The sequence below is a fragment of the Paramacrobiotus metropolitanus genome, unplaced genomic scaffold, assembly GCF_019649055.1.
Source record: "Paramacrobiotus metropolitanus isolate TYO unplaced genomic scaffold, Prichtersi_v1.0 Parri_scaffold0000238, whole genome shotgun sequence".
Classification (NCBI taxonomy): domain Eukaryota; kingdom Metazoa; phylum Tardigrada; class Eutardigrada; order Parachela; family Macrobiotidae; genus Paramacrobiotus; species Paramacrobiotus metropolitanus.
In genome coordinates, this window is record NW_026570458.1 from 47,443 (window position 1) to 67,016 (window position 19,574).

A 19,574-nucleotide genomic window follows, 5' to 3' on the forward strand; every position below is an offset into this window, starting at 1 on the left:
GGGCCCTTCTTGTAATCCGCTGCGTAGGCAACGTTTCCCTATGCTGTTTGATTTGGTTTCTCACAGAGTCGTAACTCTTTGTGTTGTGTACACATCGCGCTGAAGGTACTCGTTCTGATCGCTTTTCCTCTGCGCATTAAATCGAGAACCTTCGTGCCAAGATGGGACCCTCACCACACGTGACGGTGCTGTGTCAACAGCACCCAACCCTGCTGTAATCCCGTCCAAATCAGCGTGTCGTTCCCGTGTCGTTTGTTGTAAATAATACCACGGTGGTATACTACCTCTTCACAAGATACAAGATTTTACCGAATTTGGAGACGGAAATAGTGCCCTAGGAAGAATGACTAGATTTGTACCCCTTCAACAACCGGCAAGCGTATACTTACCAGTTACCACTTCTCCGAATCACACGGCAAGAAGGACTAACGCAGCGTGTGTGCAGGAAACGTCCTGCGTTGGTCGGAAGCACGTCGAAGTGGTTGAAGTGATTTTGTTGCACGGAATCTTTTTCTTAACCTGCTGTCTCTTAGTGTAGCCCACTAAAAACACACTAATTTTATTATTCAAATCTGAACCTGTTTATAGTGCGGTATGCTCGCTTATCAGACTCTTATACGGTATACTTCGTATTCATTTTCGAATTTTTGTCAGTGTTTCGACTGCATATACGTAATTAACGTAAAATCTGCCATGGTTCTTCTTGCAATCGCGACATTACGGGCTGTGTACAGTTATGCGCTCAATCTTAATACAGTATTAAAATCTGCCAGGCAATGACTAGGGATGACGGTATCGTCGTGGATACGAGGAATCTTGTTGCCAGTTTGCTTCGACGTTTTTGACAATAGCGTATCTTAACGACATTTACCGTCTTTCAAACCTTCGTTGAACGGAATGCGTGGTATCACAATTTTCTTATCTGCAAACATAAAACACGATATCTTCGTGAACATCTACGAGACCATTAAAATCCGTTTCTGATGTCTCTTATCTCGTGGAATTGTAGACACCTTTTGTTTCGAATAAGTTTTCATATCTCCGAGATTTCGAGTAGGAAGTGATGCTCGCATTAATAACTCGGCAAATTGCGATCAGTACTTTTTAGCGCAAGTGGATCATACTACGAGAATTTGCATAATAATTTCTGCCATCAACCGCACAGTAAAATGCATTTATATGGAGACCTTTACCGATCTGTGTACGCATTTAATGCGGTGGATGTGGAGGTAGATGGGATGTTGCAACACGGGCATGTTATTGACGTGGTCGATGTCGACAAATATCCACAATTCCTACTCGTCGATTTTGGATGCGCAGATCACGAACCGGAGCTCTGTGAATACGGGAAGGTCTTCGAATGCTCAAAGGAACTTGAAAAGATAATGGATGAAGAGTGGATCAAGGGATATGAAGACCATTACGGATATTCCACGCCCGATGTTGAGGTACTGCTGCGCGGTCATCCCGATCTTCCCTGGCAGTGGTTTCCGGCCAAAATTATCCGCTACGTTTCGCTGCGCCTTTACACTCCGGATCACGCCCTGGTAGAAGTAGAGTTTAATGGATGCACTGCCCGCGAACTGCTTCCCCTGGAGCAAATTCGGCTGCGGACGACGGAGGCGGTGCTGCAGAGCAGAACGCTCTTGCCGGGTCATTTCTGCATCGAGGTTGTCTCCGGTGAGAGATATTTAACAACAACGGCGGCGCTGGCGCAAAGCAGCACGGACCGTACGAAGAGTTTTGCAGAAAATATGGAGCGATATTTCCGTTTCGAATATCGGCGCCGTTTGGTATCCGAGCTACGCCAGATGCAACGTCGCCGTGCGGTAATTCCGATCAACATGGACATGGTGAGTGGGAAGTGTAGTTCGCAGCGTTTGCTTTGCCAAAATGTGAATTTGCCGCTTAAAAGTTGCAGCCATGTATGCCATGATGGAAAGTTGATTGCATACTCTTATCTGAAGATAGAAACTGCTCGAAAGTCGAAAACATGTAGACAGAACATGTCACTAACCCGGGCACGTCTGTCTTGCAAAGTTCAGAAAATCTCATATTGTGAGCGACAGAGCATCCGTTGTATGCCTCAAGGACACTGTCATATGAAAAGATTTATGATCAAAGACTTCACAGCTGCGACAGTGCCCAAAATTTCAGTTTGCAACATCATAATGGTAATACAGCCGCATTCCACATACAGCCACATTTGACGACAGAAGGTTATAGTTATTTGTGGTTATCAGCTTTTTGTGGCGATAGCTACTTCACGGTGGTCTTTTCTTATTGCCAAAAAACGCCAATTAGATGGCAAATTTAGTTCGATTAATTGGTTTCCTGCTCTAGTGTATATTCTCCACTACTTCGCTTTGACCATTATTTCGAACGGTTGCACTGTACGAATCAATATTTCTAACACCCAGCACACACATTTACCCGGGTTGGTCTACGGCTTTTACGCTCGGCATTCGAGTCAGCGCAATCAGCCAGCTCACATGCTAAACCGCATGCTACATGCTGCAGCCTACGTGACTCTAGGCCGCATTTCGGTTAGCCTGTTCAAGTAGTCGCCCGCTAGAGTGGCTGTAAGTTTTACCGAGTGTTAGAAATATTGATTCGCACAGTGCAACCGTTCGAAATAATGGTCAAAGCGAAGTACTACAAATAAACGCGTCTATAACAAGAAAACGATGCAAGTTTTATATAGCCGATGTCATGTTGCATTAATGGCGAAGCGGTTTCCCATGTTGGCACTCCTTCAACCGTCTTTTGAGCAGCTTATAATGAGCTCAGTATAACTAGGCAGAATTATCACAAGCGGGCCAGGCAATTCCAGATTCTGAATTTGTTTTTTTTTTCCTTCATTTTTCCTTGCGAGACCATTTGTTCATTAGGCCCGTGATACGTCCGCACACTGCACAGTCAATTGATGTATCTCAGTTCTCATCGCATTCATAACTGATTTCGTGACCTTTTATCCTTTTCCAAAATACACAGCTGAAATCATCCTAAAAATAAAAAAAGTATGAATAATATCAGAGGCTGCCATAAAGACGGCTGTCCGTGGGTATCTCAGCGAAGGGAGGGCGGCCAGATGAAGTCCGAAAGAATTTCCTGTTGAGGAAATTCTGAAAAATGGCGACAGGCGGAATCGAACCGCTGGCTACCGAGTGTGTGATCCACGTAGCACAGCCACTGTGCCATCGCCGTTGTTGGCTGAGATCAAGATTTTTGTGCTTGAGCTTGAGACAACCAGGTAGGCGGCGGATGGGGCGGCTGTCCTGAGGGCAGAGTCTTCTACTCTGACAATAAGCAGTTCGAATTAAGATGCTTTAACAGAATCGTTTAGGTATTCTGCATATTTTCTTCACAAAATGAGCTCTAATTAAATTCGACAAACAAAACGTGTCCTGGTTATCTATCTGATCTATTTGCTCTTTTGCAGAGAGACTCGAGCGCTGATGGTATAGCCTTGCCGGTGGAGATTCTGAAAGAGGTCTTCCTTGCGCTGGGAACCATCGACCGACAGCGCTGTCGGCGCATCTGCCCACTTTGGAACGAGATCATACATCAGCCGGAAGTGTGTGCGGACATTCGTGTAACTCTGGAGGCGCCTCTACCCATTATTCAGATGCCCCATGAAGCCTGGTACGACTATACGGCATATGCGGTATATTGCTGCCTGTTGAAGCATGTATCGTCCGCTACACGCACGATTTGTGTAAGGGAATTCAGTTGGCGCGAAGAAAGAAGAAACCAACAGGACTACGAACGGGAACCCACTTCGTCCCTTGATCGGGTGCTGAACTTCCTACTGAAACCTCTCCTGGACGACGGGACCGTGCGGATCCAGCGCTTGATCCTGCAGCGGCGCCGCCAGATCATACATTTTCACCGCCATCGCTTGTCGGACTGGTTCGACGGAATGGTGAAACTGTATGCCAAATTCCGCTCCTGCTGTCAACGCATTATCTGGGCTAATTGGAGTCTCGGTGTCACCATTAGTCGCAGAGGCCTCACATACACGGTAAGCACGATCGAAGTGATCGTAAATTTAATTTGACAGTCATGACTAACTCTGGAGTAGGCTTGAACTGTTCGCTGGACCTGTTGAGTTTCCACTGTCACAAAAGGTTAATCTTTTTCAAGAAAGCTAAGCAAGCACAGGCCACAGGGAATAGTGCTAGGAAAATGCATAGTTATTAGCCATGGCCGACCCGAAGCGTAACACTCTGCTAACTGTTTTACCTTTTGAATAATTCATGTGTACATCGAAATCACCATTATTTCGCACAGCTGCGCTGTGGGAACCAATAAGTCTAACATCCGCCAAATTGACAGTGGGCAGTTGATTATTATAAAGACTTAGCATGGACTATGGACTCGTCCGTAAAGAACTTTGCAACATTACCGGTTCCACCGCACTTTTTCCAAAGGGGTGTGAAGCGAGAAGCGGCTCACGTACAGCGACAAAGTCATTCAAAGAATTTCAACGTATTGCGCCGTCGTGCAGTGGTACTGCCTACGCGGATCTAACAACGTAGCCGGGGTTCGATTCCACCATTGGCGCCTTTTTCAGCCGTTTCCCGGTTTCCCTTGGATTGCGCCCTGCTTAGAGGGGTTCGGTTAGTTTACTTTGCAAACTGACAGTTTTGTCTGTCCACTGAATCGGAGAATTTCTCGCTGCGCTCCGGTCGACTAAATCAAAAATTAATTCTGCAGGTCATGCTCGGGTGGGCGTGGCCAGAATCAAATGTAATTAACAGTACATAAAATTGGTTATTCAATGGGATGCCACCGGGAGACCGGTGACATTTCCCTGGTTGAGTTCGATGAAAGACGGCACCGAGTGTCACTTGCAGTCACTGTCAGATTAATTCATTACTTTGAGCAGGAATACGACATGGAGTTGTATTTTCCCCTGGCCAAATTCAACCTGGATTCCCTGAATGCGGCACAGTTTTGGGAGCTGTTCGAGAATAACTTGTGCGGAGAGGCGGAGAATGTGGAACTCGTAACAAAGTGGTGGCCACGAAGCATACTTTGGAGGGATTTTATTTCCCGCAAAATAGTGGCAAAGGTAATTTAAACTTATATTAGAAAATTGTCGGTTACTGCAGGGGCTCATGTGAAATTGTGAATTACTTCGCATTTGCTACTATCTTCGACGGTCGGGTGTTCTCGAGAATTTGAAGAGTTATTTTACTTGTTCAAATTATTGGGTTCTTTTAGTTTGAATGTAATGCCTCGTCCCGAATTCGAAGCGAATCTTGTTGCGATACAGCAACTCCACCTCGCGAGGTGGCTTCGCCTACCGTATCTGTAGGCGTGGCCACTGCATACAGCCACCTCGTGCGGTTTAGCAACGGTACCAAAGCTAGATTCGCTTCGAATTGGAGACGCACCCTAAATGGCATTGACATGTACAAGGTTATAATAAATATGTTATATTAAAAATCTTCGACTAACTCCATGGGCGGGTATCCAATAATCACGAAAGTTTCTTTGCAGATTTTAACAAAGTGTCAGAAGGGCGATCCGCGCCCCAATGCGTACTATTCCGATCAGAAATGGACATACGACAATCTGGACAGTGTGGATGTGATGAAGTTAAATAAACTGGGTCTGCGTGTGTTGTCTTGGTGTATGCGCAAAGAGCTTGCCGGGTCGTCGGAAGACAGCGAAGCCGACGAGTCACAGGAAGACAGTGAAAGCGACGATTCATCGGAAGACTGTAGTGAACTTTCCCATAAGCTATCGGAAGCTCTTAAAAATTACTTAAATGCAAACGAAGGTGGATGGGAGCAATAAATAGGCACGAAAATTTCAAGCTGCCATAGCTTCTTTATAAGATTTACTTTATTGGATTTTGCGGTTTCAGTCGTATTGATCTCGAGCGTGTTGACCAGAAATAATTTTTTTTGATTCGCCGGTGCTTGAATGCCTGTTTAGCGTATTTCATGCTCCACCTGCAGCTAAAGCAATAACAGTTCCAAATGAACAACCTTCAAGAAAATTTTCAATCCTGAGTTCAACCAGCGTCAGATAATTGACTTTCTCACAAGATAAAGTAACCTTCTTGATGTCAGTTGTCCATCGCTTGGTCACAGATATGTGGCATGTGTCCGCAACATCCGCATAAAACGATCATTCTGCCTCCCAGTTTTGATTAAACACCTGTTTTGCTTTGTTTATTAAGTACAAGATCTATACTACGCGCGGCGCCCCATAGTTTTGAGATCTCTATAACCATAAAACTTCTGGAGAAACGGACAACGCCATTAGATCCGGGATAGTTCAGAAGTGGCCTGTGTTGTTTTTATGAAAATATCGAGCCGGCTTCAAGCCGGCATCAAGACCAGATTGATCCAACCCATCTTAAAGGTCACCTTGAAACTTAGAAATATTTGCCTAGATACAATACAAAATACCAAGTGACACAATTATCACACTGATTAAACCGAAAAATAAATAAATTATGGTACTTATTCAAACACTCGCGTTATTCAAACATTGCTGCCGATGTTGCCGAACGCGAAACATGTTTAAAATCAACCGATATAAAATGTAAAAATATCAAATATAAAATCAATACGAAAAATCACTGGACGAGTGAGTGACCGAAACACTATCACCGACCACTGAGCGGAATCTCTAGATGAATGGGTGATCGAGCGGGTGACCACTGACCAGTAAGAAAAATCACTAGACAAGTGAGTGACCGAAACACCATTACTGCCCACTGAGCGGAATTTCTAGGTGAGCGAGTCATCGAGCGGGCTTTGCTCTTGCTCACCTAACGGGCTCTGTGCACTGGACAGTAGTTGTAGCAGGGTCACATCCTCACCTAGCGATTTTTCTCCTTACCTAGCGATATTTCTTACTGGACAGGTTGAGCTCGGTCAGTCATTCACCTAGTGATTGAGTGCGTCAAAAAATCGCTAGGTGAGTACGTGACCGAGCTACCACCACTGTCCAGTGCCCAGAACCCGCTAGGTGAAAGAGTACCGAGATGCCACTACTGTCCAGTGCACAAACTCCGTTAAGTGATCTATTGACCGAGCTACCACTACTGTCCAGTGCATAGATCCCGTGAGGAAGATGGGTGACCAGAGCTACCAATACTGCCCAGCGCACAGAGCCCGTTAGGTGAACGCGTGACCAAGCTACCAATACTGTCCAGTGCACAGAGCCCGTTAGGTGAACGCGTGACCGAGCTACCACTACTGTCCAGTGCACGAACTCCGTTAAGTGATCTAGTGACCGAGGTACCACTACTGTCCAGTGCACAAACTCCGTTAAGTGATCTAACGAGCGAGCTAGCACTACTGTCCAGCGCATAGACTCCGTTAAGTGATCTAGTGACCGAGTAACCAGTACTGTCCTTTGCATAGATCCCGTTAGGAAGGTGGGTGACCGAGCTACCAAAGCTATCCAGTGCACAGAGACCGTTAGGTGAACGTATGACCAAACTGCAATATTACTGTGCAAAATAGAGCAGGGCCTGCTAAGTTCTTAATAGGTGACCTATCTAGCACCACTGCCCAGTCTTAGCGTCCTTTTAGTTTGTAATGTGATACTCTCGTGGGTGATTAGATTCGGATGGTTTTTCGCTAAGAAAATTTAACAAAAATGATCTGTAAAGTCAAAGTAATTGCGTTCGACTGCACGAAACCAAAACATCCATTTTTTTATAAAATTTTTGTTATCGGGCTCTTCAGATTTATCCGTTCTAAGTTAACAATCCGTAAACCGGCCAAGGAGTTTAGAACCCAAGAAACGCGGAGGCGAAGCCGAGGCTGTTTCTTGTACGTATTATGATCGCGAAAGTTAAAAACCGTTTGCTCGAAAGAAGTGCGGAACATACTCCAGCCCATATTCTGCATTTTAGAAGCGGTGCAACTGCAGTTAATTTGTCCAGTACGCAGACCGCGAATGGTCCAGCTGCCAGTTTACAGACAATTTGAAAACAAATTGTACAAAGGAAAAAAAACAGCAGAATCGTGGTGCACATAGAAGGCTAGCAGCCCATCGCGGATGCGCTCGCCCGGGCTACGTCGCGCATGACGTAGTAGCGGCTGAGGGAAATGTGCTGAATTTTATTATCCATCATCAGCTCGCTAGTCTGTAACAGAAAGGCGATCAATACTGTATTAGACGACTGACATTTATTTTAGTGTTTGCCGTAAATGTAAACAAAAAGTAATACTCTGGAACGCATTTTACGAACTGATGTACTTGTACTGTTGCTATCAGTACCTTGGCACTGGTGGTTAGCGGTTTGAGGAAGGACCCGTTCAGCGAAGTTAAATTGTTAAACATGATGGTGAGCGTGTGAAGTTTCGGGCGCGCCGATCCGGGCGTGCCTCCCAGCGCGGTTAGGGCGTTGACGGCGATGGTGACAAGCGGTTGCTGTATAACCACAACTGCTCCAGACTCACAAACACCCCGAAGGTCTTCCGGATGATCGTTGGTAAACAGATTTGACTCAGATCTAAATCCATTGGCATCACCCGCACATGGACGAGGAAGTCGACGACGTTGAAGGGAATGGGTAAGCCATCGAGCGCCACACAGATAGTGGTCAGTCTTAGGCTGGTGAGGTTAGGGCAAGGTGGGAGGGTCGCGAAGGTGCAGTAAGCAGCTCGGCAAGCAATAACAGCGGGACATTTCGCCAATCGCAAAGCGGGGGTACTGGCTACGATAGCGCTGAGATTAACTGCGGGTAAACCGCAGACACACTGTTTTCATTGGCTGCTGCAACCCGCTGAAATATTGCCTCTTTGGTATTTAGGTGCTTCGTGTGCAGTGTACCCTTGTAATAAACAGCTAATGTCCCTCGGATCGCGCCCTGCCTAGAGAGGGTTGCAACTTGCAGCAGAAGGTTAGCGGTACCGTCACCCTCGACGTTGGACATCTCCGCAACGTGTTGCGTGATGTTTCGCCAAACGGCACCCGTCCAGTTAACTTCCATGTCACGCGCATGAATGCGGCTTTATAAGTATTTGCGATAGTAGGTGATAGTGACAGATGGCGTATTCGTAACAAAACTGCAACTAGCGGCAACTCTTTATTGAAGAAAATGGCCAGAGAAATGAAAGAGGGCATGTATTGCTCCGGCATCGAAGCACCGCTCACGTACTTTAAGGGGCGACTGGGCATCTGAGGCATCAGGTCAGATTAGTAGAAGAAAAACGAGAAAATAATTAGCACGCTATTAAAGAGTAAAGCGCGTGACTGTGTCAATAAAAGTATGTAATCAGCGCTAGACGCGCTGTTGTAGATTGGTACCGATTGAAGCTTGTTGTAATCTGCTGTTGAATCGTTCTCCCTCGTAGCATTCAACGTGGTAAACACTTTTTTCAAAGCCGGACTGCATGCGCGCTTGTCGCGCTCATTACAGGCCTTCACGAATATTGCGTATGCCGCAGAAGGCCGTAAGCCGGTGATAGTCCAAGCTGTTTCCTTTGTAAAAATATAATCAGAACCGTTGTGATCGATCCTGTAATTCCCGACGAGGCCGATCGAGGGTTCCCAAGTGATACGAATACTGTTACTGGTGATCTTTGTGGCAGTGAGTGCCGTGACGTTGTTAGGCTTCAGCTGCACCTCCAGGAACCGCTTGTCACTCTGCAAGTCCCCTCGCTCGGTCCATCCCTGGATTTTATAACTTGTCCCAGGAACGAGACTGGTAAACTCCACTTCGTACCTGTCTTCATCGTTCGGCAAGACATATTTTGGTGGCATCCCATCCACAGCGAAGACGAGCCTTGTGAAGAGACTGTACTTTGATTTCCAGCTGGTATGGACCAGAAACCTGACAGACGTTTGGGAGACTTCAGAATGTGAGTAGATTACAGCCGGCGGAACTGAAAACAAAAGCAAAGTCAAATAAGACTGGAGTGTGACGTGCTTTTATGTAGTTGGCACTAATGGAGAGTTAGGAGACGCAGATGAAAACACAAACCGTTTTTCTGTTATTCCGTTACAGGAACCACATAGTTACTAAGTAAACAAAATACAGATACAGTATATCTTGAGTTTTAAGAACCGAAAGCGTTTGCGACCATATTGCGAATCAGCCCTCGCTCTTCAAATCTTGTCAGGCTAAGCACGTCAAAAGTTTTGTTAAATTGTCTCAAGACAAGACTGCAAGGGCTGTTGTCGCCTGTCAACTTACTCGAACGGACAACTTGCGACACTTCTTCACTGAGCAGGTCGCAAGCAACAGCCACCACACGGACTTCGTACGTCGCTCCGAAATACTGAAGCCAAATAGAGTAGTTGACAATCATCGAGTCATTGCGAATGGAGATTTCTTTCACCGGCTCATCTTTCACATCCAGGTTCCGCAGGTGCACCCAGTAGTATTTCGTGGCATTCGACGGCCGCTGAATTTGCAGCATCAGCTTCACTGACAGAGGTTGCACGATCAGGCTGGGCTTGAGTGGACCTGCAGTATTACTTAACACAGTAAATATCTGCAGATATAACGTTTTTAAATATCTGTAATATAATAATTGCCTCTTTCTAAGTTTTTGGTTATGTAAAAATTCCCTCACACACTGTACATGCGTTGTCATCTTTTACGCAAGGTTATGCATAATATATGCCGGTTACATAACTGACTTGATCATCAATCGCTTGAGCATGACATGGTTAATAAAGGCGTCCGCAAACCAACATGACTGTTAGCAGAATGCAGAAGAAAGCGCATTTTCTTACGACTGCAATAGGGTGTTACGGCAGTCTCCACACTGGAAACATCCTCCACAACACTCTTCATTCGGAAGGAATATTTCGCGCCAGCCTCTAATCCCGTCACATTGAAGCTCGTAATGCTGGCGTTGGAGACGTTGATTACTTTCGGATCCGGTGGAGGCTTGGTGGCGCCGGCATCGTCGTCGCGTTGGTAGAGAATCTGGTAGCCTTGAACGCGACTATTAACCGGCTTGAACCATTCGAGCATGATGCTGTTGGTAGTCGTCAAGCTGCTGTTGGCCGCAATATCAATTACAGGAGAAGGATCTGCAAAAATACGAAACAGTCGTTCTTATTATGAGAAACTGGTCAACGTTTCCGACTGACCAGCTTCAAGATTTAGTATTCATAGTGCGCGAATAAACCCACTCACACGTCATTCTTTCAAAGTAGCGAAAGACATTTCGACGATTCTGTAACATCCTCACGAAGATTAAATAATGCGTGCCTGTAACAGACAAATACAAGCACTGTAATGATTTTGGTCGACCACCAGCAAACCACGTTTTGCGCACCTCCAACCAAACCGCGGAAGCTGACGCGTTGGCCTGTTGTAAGATTTCCGTTCACAACCCTGTTATCCTCGGAAATTGCACTGCAAGTTTCAACGTGCCAGCAAAATGATAACAACTATTTGCTAACTGCTACTCGCCTATATATGAACTGAACTGAAGGTCATAACATAATTGCCGAAAACGACAAAATCAGACGTAACTGCACGCTCTTTCTGTCAATTTTTTAATAGAACCAGAGGATTAACGGGAATAACACAAGGAAAGCTCGATATACTGCTCAAAATGATATTAACGGTAACGCTGAGAACGTAATGCTCATTCAGCTTACCTAGCTGCTAGAAATTCAACATTCACATCCGCTGTTTCCATCACAATTTCCGGTCGATCAATCAGTGCCGTCACAGACACAGATGTATCCGATGCTACAGGGATATCACATTAAAAGATCTGTCTTGAACTCCGTTTAGTGATTTCTCAGTATACTGGGCCGTCGTATGTCATCTGTCTACCTTTTATTCGGCAATAACCAGTTCTTATAACACTAAACGTGCGCTGGTACAAACTAATTAAAGTCATTCAGCATTTGACAGTCAACACAGAACACGATCTGTTTTTGAGCGTTTTCTTAATGAAACCCGAAGGCAGCTTACCATCACCGGATTCACTGGCAAGATTGGCACCTCGTGAAATCTGAAAAGGATTAACACGGCAGTTAGTTGCTGGTTCACAGTTCATCATTTAACATCAATAAGCGCACAAATTGTCATTTGGTCGGAATGCTGTCACTTATACCATTAATTTTGTTCTTACTGTAATGAAACCGGCAAGTATCCAAATCAAGAGTAATTGTGACGCTGACGTCGAAGAAGAACGCCAAAGATTTCTCCACACCGCACACTGCGTTAACGCCATGATCCTGGCTTGAAAGGGTCAGTGCTCAGTGCCCACAGCAGTGAATAGTCCGAAGTTAAGCCGCAAACAAATCAACCTGAAACAGCATAATTTACGTGACAGAAAATGAAGACAGAATATAGTCAGGATATGCTGCAGGTCAAGTACAGACAACGAAATTGCATTTTCTACTGCCGGAAAATTTCGTCACTATATCAAATCTGCACGTTCCTCAAACCGAATCACACAATGACTCACTGCTGCTTTTGGCGTGATTTGGCCACACTGATTAAGCCGACCAGTATTTGTTTGATGAAACAATCCGCTTTTGCATTTCTTTCCTCCGCAAATAACCCTAATTCGATTAGAATCCGCATGAGAATAAAACAATCGTGAACCATTAAAACTGTATTCACATATAATATTTAAAGGCAAGTCTGACGTCCGTTTTTCAGTAAAAAAGTCTCCACGTGTACAGCTTACGCTGTGGAGTATCGGTGCTGCCTTGCCAGTGGGATAGCGTCGAAGCGATGTTAAATCTGAATGAGCGATAAGATAACTTGACTGCCAAACAACAAGGAGAAATCAACAAGATCGTAAGGTGCGCATCGGCATACATGCTGGCGGTGAACGGAGTAGTTATTCAGGTACACTGACACAGCACGAAGAGATCGTGTACAACAATGCATGCGCGACTTGCCGAACAGTGATCACGCGGCGTTCGGCCGGTCAGTAAAGCAGTGGTGACTGACAGCCGCTTCAGAATGTACCGGAATGTTCTGCGCAAGGAACAGAACTGTAATATAAAATAGCAAGAACAGCTTGCTTGATTGCCATCTTAGTGGAAGCGTCGGTCGATTAGCAAAACGTGCAGTTCGCATTTGCTTAGAAAGATCCGGTGTTTGCGCGTGGTTTGCCGGTAAACCAGTAATGTTGGTCGGTTAAGCCTGAAGGTATGTACTGAGATATTTGCAGTAAACAACAGCGCACCGCCTAGTTTCACTTCATTCACGTCACATTTCACGAAACTGATGAGATTTCTCGACTATTACAACTATCATTTAACAGTGTTTCGAATACATTCGTAACGCTTTTCTACGACGTCGTTCCAATGAACTTTCACCGTTTACGTGTGAAAGCAACGCACTCACAGAGTACAATCTTATTTTACTAGCACAGTAATTAATAACTCAATCAACGGCAGTGCGTCACTTGAACACGTAGTGGGTTTGTAAAGTTTAACAAAAGCGATTTTATAATTTTTACAGGCACGTGTGCATATGCATACGAGCTGTTTGCACTTTTGCCGTGTGCACTTGCACTTTGCAGTATCAAAGTGCTGCACATTTCTTTGGGCGTTAGAAAAAATACAGCGTTAATTGCGATTTCAGCCGTAATTCTAACCTGGGCAGGCGCGCAAGCCTGTATAGTTTTCGTTTTGATAAATTTGATTCTCTTAGGTGTTTGAGCGAATAAAGCGCATCTTGAGCAGCCAGTGAACCACGGGCGTAACCTCATAGAAGCATGGTTAAACAGCATTACAGTGTACAGTTCAACGGCAGTTCGCACCGCTGACCTTCTTGATGTACGACTTGCAACTGTAACTTAACATTCACACTAGAGTTGCATGACTAAATGGAAGACAATCTAAATAAAATTGTAATTTTAATCTGCTGCCTTTAGAGCTGTTGTCTTATGGGTCGTTAATAGAGCATTTTGATCTACAGCAGATTCACTTTTTACTTCTTGGCATCCAAAGTTTTGACAAATTTTGTCAAAGCTGCACTGCGTTCGCGGCCACTACGCGCCATTACGTATATCGAGTAAACTGTAGAGGAACGCAAGCCGGTGAAACTGCAAGGTGTTGCGTTGGTAGAAACTGGCAGAGTGTTGTTGCAACCGATCTCGTAATCCCCGACGATGCCGCCGGGGGGTTCCCAAGAAGTATCGATGCTATGGCTGGTAATCCTAGCAATATTGAGCGTGGTAACTTTGTTAGGCTTCAGCTGCACCATCAGAAACCGCTTATCACTCTGCACATCCCCTCGCTCGGTCCATCCCAGGATTTTATATTTTCTCCCGGGATCGAGACCGGTAAACTCCACAACATGCATGTCCTCATCATTCCGCAAGACATATTTTGGTGGCATCCCATCCACAGCGAAGACGAACCTTGTGAAGAAACTGTACTTTGCCTTCCAGCTGGTCTGGACAGGAAATTTGACCGAGGTTTGGGTAACTTCGATCGTAGACGGAAAAGACGAGTAGATTACAGCCGGCGGCACTACACAAAAAAAAGAATACACGAGACTGTGGAGTGTGACCTGATTTTATGTAGTCCGCACTAATAAAACGTCAGGTGATACGGATAACCCGTCCTTCTGTTATTCTGTTCCATAATAGTCTTTGCATTACATATATATCTTGGTACTTAAATTCGTTTTTTCTCATGTTCCGGTTTATGAGGTACGGTTTCATATTTCAGTCACCAGTTGCTTACACCATCGCTCATGTAGAGCGCTACTTAAATAGCTGTTTATTGCACAAATTTCTTTTTGAGTTGTTTTTGCCTGTTATAAAAAACATTTTAAAATGTTGGAATTTAAAACGGCTTAAAGGTCAACTTACTCGAATGAACAATGTGCATCGCTTCTTCGCTGAGCAGGTCGCAAGCGACAATTGCTATACGAACTTCATACGTCGCTCCCAAATAGTCGATGGAAATGGAGTAGTTGACAACCAATGAGTCGTTGCGAATGGTGATTTCCCGCACCAGCGCATCTTCCACATCGAGGTTCCGCAGTTGCACCCGGTAGTATTTCGTGCTATTCGACGGCCGTTGAATCTGCAACATCAGCTTCACCGGCAGAGGTTGCACGCTGAAACTAGGCTTGAGTGGACCTGCAACATAAACCTGTAATTATTATTTGTGATGGTGAACGCAAAATTAATGTCATCTGCTCGTCTTTTCCATAGTTTCTCAATCAGCATTGATGATGAGAGCCGCAAGAGCATTTACTTACGAGTGCAACCGAGGACAGAATGACTCTCCCCACTGACAACATTGTCCATAAAACTCATCATTCGGAACGAATACTTGGTGCCCGAGTCCAGTCCGGTAACATTGAAACTTGTCGTGCTGGCGTTGAAAAGGTTGATTACATTCGGATCCGCTGGGTGCGTGATGGCTCCGACATTGCCGCGTTGGTATAGGATTTGGTAGCCTTGAACGCGAGTATCGAACGGCTTGAACCATTCCAGCACGATGCTGTCCGTGGTCGTCAGGCTCTTGTTCGCATCAACACCAACCGGAGGAAGCGGATCTGCCAATATAGTCATTTGGGTAATGGCAAACTCTGTTTGTCAGACTGACCATCTTCAGGGTTAATTATACTGCGCCAGTAAACAAACTCGCAAGTCGTTTTCTTAAAGGAGCGCAGAACATTCCGACCGTTCTGTAACAGCTTCGCGTAGATGAAGTAATGGCTTCCTGTAACAGCAAATACCTGTACCGCATTCATGGTCTAAAGTCGGAAAGTGCTATGTTTTACATACCTCCAACCAAATCTCGGAAGGTAACGCGTTGGCTAGCTGAAACATCTCCGTTCACGACAGAATGGTCTTCGGAAGTTGCGCTACAACATGTTCAGCGAAGTATTGACAAGCATTAAGAAACGACTGTGAGGAAGCTCGTAATTACGCACGTAGCACGGATGCCAAAAACGACAAAGCCATACGTTGCTGCAAATTCTTTCTACTGCTGTTTTACTGGTAACTTCAGATTGCCAGTAGTAACAAGAGAAAAAACTCCATATATTTTTAGAAGCAATATTCATCGCTTAATCTTTAAAATGCAGTATCAAACTCACATGGCATTTAGAAATTTGACTGACTCATCCGCCGTCTCCATTACAATTTCCGGTCGATCAATCAGTGCCTTGACGGATACGGATGCAGCCGATCCTGTGGTCGCAGCACAAGAAACGCTTCATTTCAAGCTTGAAAAATTGGCGGCAATGACTCTGTGCCTCATTACCGGTGTGAATGGTCCCTTGCTCGCTTTTACTGTTCAGTGGTAAGTCCACTGTTTTCTTGATGAAGCCCTCAGGTAGTTCATCGTCTCCGGGATCAACGGCATGAATGGCACTGTGTGAGACCTGAAAACGACCAACATCGCTATTAGCAACATGAAAAAGGCTGATTCATAGCTCTGATACAGGTTTCTGCTAGCCACTTCCAAAAGCTACAGTAAATTTTATATATCACTGCGTTCTCAAGGAAAACAGAAATTTCTTCTGCTGTGCTCAGAGTTACAAAAGCTCCAAAAAAAACTGTTAAATGTAGTTAGTTATATTTGCTGGATTGCAAAAATTTGAGAGAACCTTACTTGAATGCAGCTGGCAAGTGTCCAAAGCAAGAATAACTGTGATGCCGAAGCTGAAGAAGACCGCAACACATTTCTCCACGCTACGGAATGCGCTACAGCCATGATTAACGGCCCGTGACAGTTAAAATAAATCCGAAGTTACGCCAAAAACACATCAACCTACAGTGTAGAACAGCATAATGCTTAAGATACAAAAACGGAATATTGCTTAGAACAATTCAACAAACTGCAAGTAAAATACAGAGGCCGAAGTAAGTTTTTACCCACCACGATATTTCCAAATTACACCGACTTGTACGCACAATCACGCTTGTCGAAACGAAAAACGGAACTACACAGCACAAGATATGCATTAAGTACTTCTTTAATATGCGTAATTTGGCTGGACAAAATCTAAAAAGATGATTCCATACGGCCGCACCAGGATCGGAACAAATCAATCAAGCAAAAGCCAGAACAATATATTTCAATACTAAAGCACGTGCATATCGATACCGTGATACGGTTACCATTAAAATTTCTACGCAGTTACAACATTTCAAAGCAAAACTCAACGCCTTACGCTGTGGCTTACAACAAGAAAACCAAACTGCTGAACAACGAAGAGAAATAACCGGCCAAGATCGTAATTCCCAATTCGGCATTAATACTAGCAATAAACGGAAGTAGAAATCTACTTAGGTGCACTGACATGTCAAGAACAGACCGTCTCAAACAATGAACACGCGATCTGTCGAACGATGGTCACGCGGCATATGGCCGGTGAGTAAAGCAGTTATCGCTGACAGGCGCATTAGAGTGCACCGGAACGTTCTGCGCAGCACACAGAATCGTAGTAAGAAACAGCAAGAATACGTTGCTTGATTGTCGCGTAGATGGACTAAGAAAAAGTGCATTTAACGTTTGCTTAGAAAAGACCCGGTGTTTTCGCATGGTTTGCCGGTAAACCAGTTGGTTGTCAAGCCTGAAGGTATTACTATACGCACAGTGCAAGGCCTGTCAATTCTTTATTTCACTGTAGCCTCGACACATCTCACGAAACCGAGGACATTCTGCAACACTAACTGTTTACGACACTCTCCCTCACACTATGGTAATTATTATGTGACTAGAGGTGCTCAAGTAACCTTTACGAACGCTTTACTAACTTACGTATACATACTACGCCTTCCTTTATTTCCATTGGCCGCCAGTTTCCACCAGTAGCAGAATAAGCAGACAACGTGTCAGACGTAATCTGATAATCGGGACATGCAATTAAGAAACAATTATAAACGCTTCGGCCAGACTCAAGGTGCAAGCGAAACGTTCCCCGTTAAATTCAACTGTTTTACGTCAACAATTTCCGGTGCGTCGCGCCTCACAGCAGTGGTTGCCCTCTCCACAAAGCAAGCAAGAAATTTCGCCGGCGTGCGCACTGTCCTCCGATTACATGTGGCTAGAGCGGTAACATAGGATCCACGGTACCGCCTCCCGCGTTGAATATCCTCCCAACGCGTAGTGAGATTAACATCTTCCACTGTCCCGCTGGTGAAGTTGCCACACGTCACCACATCCCCGCTATCAACGTTGTTCTGGGCAGTACTCGGATGGGTGTGGCCGAGAGGTCTCTTCTTCAGCCAGACCCAGAGGTTGGTCAGCTCGGAGCACCGACACTGATTGTTGGTCACGCAAAATATATTCCGGTCCAGGTTTAGGTACGGCCGCCCGCGAGACGAGGCTATACTACGCAGAAAGCGGTTGTCCAAGCTGAAGAGCTTGCTGCCGCACAGCTGCACCGTTTCCACGTTGTGCAGGACGAATGGTCGGTGTTCGGGACTGAGGAAGATGATCTGAATTTGGTCATCGATTAGAAAAATCTCCTGCAAGCAAAAACCAAATACATGACAGAAAATTCACAACATTGATTCCTTCCTTACCTTGATGCTGCGATTCAGCGGTTGAAAAATTGACCAGTCGATCAGCGGCACTTTATTATAACTGATGTCCACCGTCCTTAATTTGGGAGTCCATGCCTTTCTCGCGGGAAATTTCAGCCCTTCGTCCAGCGCGACGAATGCGTCGGCGATCGTTGACAGACGGTTGTCGTGCAGCTGCAGCCGCTCCAGCGCCGCAAACCCGGCAAATGTCTGGCGTGTAATTGAGGGTATATAGATCTTCACCAGTTCCAGAGTGGTTAAAATCGCCTTGACGTTGGCCAGGAAATCCCCGACGGGAAACGGATTTTCCTCGGAATCCAGCCAGACGCTGACCAGTCTCACCGAAGTCAAATTTGAACGCGATGGAAGCGAGCGAAGTGTGCCGAGCGGACAAGTTTCTGCGCATATAATGTTGCCGGATTTCTCGCCAATCACGATGGACCGGGCATCGATCGCTAAGGCCTTGTCGCTGAGATGGGAAAAATCGCAGGAGCAAAGCGTGAGGTCAACAGGACATGTTGATGAATTGTAACTTCGACAAGCCAGCTGCGTGTCATTCTGTTGAACGGTGCCCGTCAAATTAAATCCATCAGTTCGCGAGTTATTTGCTGGGTTGCGCGAGCGCAGATGAACAGTGACAGGCACAACAGAATGGACAGCTGATTTCTGCGCAGAGAATAGAATCGTCACAAGAAATATCAGGAATATCTTGCTGGATTGCCGGGAAATCGCCATCTTAATTAGTGTTAGGCCGATTCAAAAAGTGCGTTTCACGAAGCATATACCGATTGCATAGGATCGGCTGTTTGCGCTTTGATTTGTTGTGAAGTTGCAGATAGACCAGTTGATCGTTTACCCTGAGGGGATACAAGCGCCGCACATTCACTCTTAAGTGGAAATTACTGGCCACAAAATTTTTAAACATTGAACAAATATCTTGATTAAACGCATGATAAGGAGTGTCTGTCCTTAGTATTTTGACCCCTAAAGCTCTATGGATCTCGTAAAAACGCGGAATTTTTCTCTATCTGTACCGTGGCAATAAAGCAGCCATAACGCGGCAAAAGAGTGCGCTTTCAAATTGAGTAGTCCAGCAGCCTAAAA

The 19,574-nt window shown here is 45.3% G+C and overlaps 4 protein-coding genes across 8 annotated transcripts; 1 reads left to right on the forward strand and 3 right to left on the reverse strand.

The window, feature by feature from the left end:
• Positions 1-1,089: 1,089 nt before the first annotated feature.
• LOC129601462 (uncharacterized) lies at positions 1,090-5,993 on the forward strand. 2 transcript variants are annotated; one of them, XM_055500277.1, is made up of 5 exons: positions 1,090-1,853; positions 3,443-3,645; positions 3,733-4,024; positions 4,892-5,077; positions 5,509-5,993. In XM_055500277.1, the coding sequence occupies exons 1-5, from the start codon at positions 1,170-1,172 to the stop codon at positions 5,806-5,808; spliced, it is 1,665 nt and encodes a 554-aa protein (XP_055356252.1). In that variant the 5' UTR covers positions 1,090-1,169; the 3' UTR covers positions 5,809-5,993. The 2 variants fall into 2 exon arrangements, with proteins under 2 accessions (XP_055356252.1, XP_055356251.1); XM_055500276.1 differs by having other exon boundaries at positions 3,443-4,024.
• Positions 5,994-9,062: 3,069 nt separating this feature from the next.
• LOC129601463 (tenascin-N-like) lies at positions 9,063-13,025 on the reverse strand. Of its 2 annotated transcripts, XM_055500279.1 has the most exons (11): positions 12,648-13,025; positions 12,423-12,519; positions 12,084-12,261; positions 11,924-11,963; positions 11,602-11,695; positions 11,274-11,353; positions 11,132-11,206; positions 10,723-11,025; positions 10,323-10,450; positions 10,178-10,262; positions 9,063-9,866 (listed from the first exon to the last, which is right to left on the reverse strand). In XM_055500279.1, exons 3-11 carry the CDS (start codon positions 12,183-12,185, stop codon positions 9,178-9,180), a joined length of 1,596 nt encoding a protein of 531 aa, XP_055356254.1. In that variant the 5' UTR covers positions 12,186-12,261; positions 12,423-12,519; positions 12,648-13,025; the 3' UTR covers positions 9,063-9,177. The 2 variants fall into 2 exon arrangements, with proteins under 2 accessions (XP_055356254.1, XP_055356253.1); XM_055500278.1 differs by having other exon boundaries at positions 10,178-10,450; positions 12,648-13,023.
• An 830-nt stretch (positions 13,026-13,855) lies between these two features.
• LOC129601465 (tenascin-N-like) lies at positions 13,856-17,408 on the reverse strand. 3 transcript variants are annotated; one of them, XM_055500283.1, is made up of 10 exons: positions 17,126-17,408; positions 16,819-16,882; positions 16,552-16,710; positions 16,201-16,321; positions 16,034-16,127; positions 15,720-15,799; positions 15,559-15,654; positions 15,188-15,487; positions 14,793-15,065; positions 13,856-14,448 (listed from the first exon to the last, which is right to left on the reverse strand). In XM_055500283.1, the coding sequence occupies exons 3-10, from the start codon at positions 16,651-16,653 to the stop codon at positions 13,904-13,906; spliced, it is 1,611 nt and encodes a 536-aa protein (XP_055356258.1). In that variant the 5' UTR covers positions 16,654-16,710; positions 16,819-16,882; positions 17,126-17,408; the 3' UTR covers positions 13,856-13,903. The 3 variants fall into 3 exon arrangements, with proteins under 3 accessions (XP_055356258.1, XP_055356259.1, XP_055356257.1); XM_055500284.1 differs by having other exon boundaries at positions 15,616-15,654; positions 16,819-17,408; XM_055500282.1 differs by having other exon boundaries at positions 16,819-17,408.
• Positions 17,409-17,788: 380 nt separating this feature from the next.
• Positions 17,789-19,236, reverse strand: LOC129601466 (uncharacterized). The gene is made up of 2 exons (XM_055500285.1): positions 18,471-19,236; positions 17,789-18,413 (listed from the first exon to the last, which is right to left on the reverse strand). The coding sequence occupies exons 1-2, from the start codon at positions 19,203-19,205 to the stop codon at positions 17,841-17,843; spliced, it is 1,308 nt and encodes a 435-aa protein (XP_055356260.1). The 5' UTR covers positions 19,206-19,236; the 3' UTR covers positions 17,789-17,840.
• Between the last annotated feature and the right edge of the window lie 338 nt (positions 19,237-19,574).

Coding starts and splice junctions, on each gene's coding strand:
- LOC129601462 (XM_055500276.1), top strand. CDS start 1,170: ATGCATTTATATGGAGACCTTTACCGATCTGTGTACGCATTTAATGCG. Junction 1,854..3,442: donor TTCCGATCAACATGGACATG/GTGAGTGGGAAG, acceptor GCTCTTTTGCAG/AGAGACTCGAGCGCTGATGG. Junction 5,078..5,508: donor CCCGCAAAATAGTGGCAAAG/GTAATTTAAACT, acceptor GTTTCTTTGCAG/ATTTTAACAAAGTGTCAGAA.
- LOC129601463 (XM_055500278.1), bottom strand. CDS start 12,185: ATGGCGTTAACGCAGTGTGCGGTGTGGAGAAATCTTTGGCGTTCTTCT. Junction 11,207..11,273: donor CTTCCGCGGTTTGGTTGGAG/GTGCGCAAAACG, acceptor TGTCTGTTACAG/GCACGCATTATTTAATCTTC. Junction 10,451..10,722: donor CGTAACACCCTATTGCAGTC/GTAAGAAAATGC, acceptor GTAATACTGCAG/GTCCACTCAAGCCCAGCCTG.
- LOC129601465 (XM_055500283.1), bottom strand. CDS start 16,653: ATGGCTGTAGCGCATTCCGTAGCGTGGAGAAATGTGTTGCGGTCTTCT. Junction 16,322..16,551: donor CACTTGCCAGCTGCATTCAA/GTAAGGTTCTCT, acceptor GGTCGTTTTCAG/GTCTCACACAGTGCCATTCA. Junction 15,655..15,719: donor CTTCCGAGATTTGGTTGGAG/GTATGTAAAACA, acceptor TTGCTGTTACAG/GAAGCCATTACTTCATCTAC.
- LOC129601466 (XM_055500285.1), bottom strand. CDS start 19,205: ATGGCGATTTCCCGGCAATCCAGCAAGATATTCCTGATATTTCTTGTG. Junction 18,414..18,470: donor CGCTGAATCGCAGCATCAAG/GTAAGGAAGGAA, acceptor TTTTGCTTGCAG/GAGATTTTTCTAATCGATGA.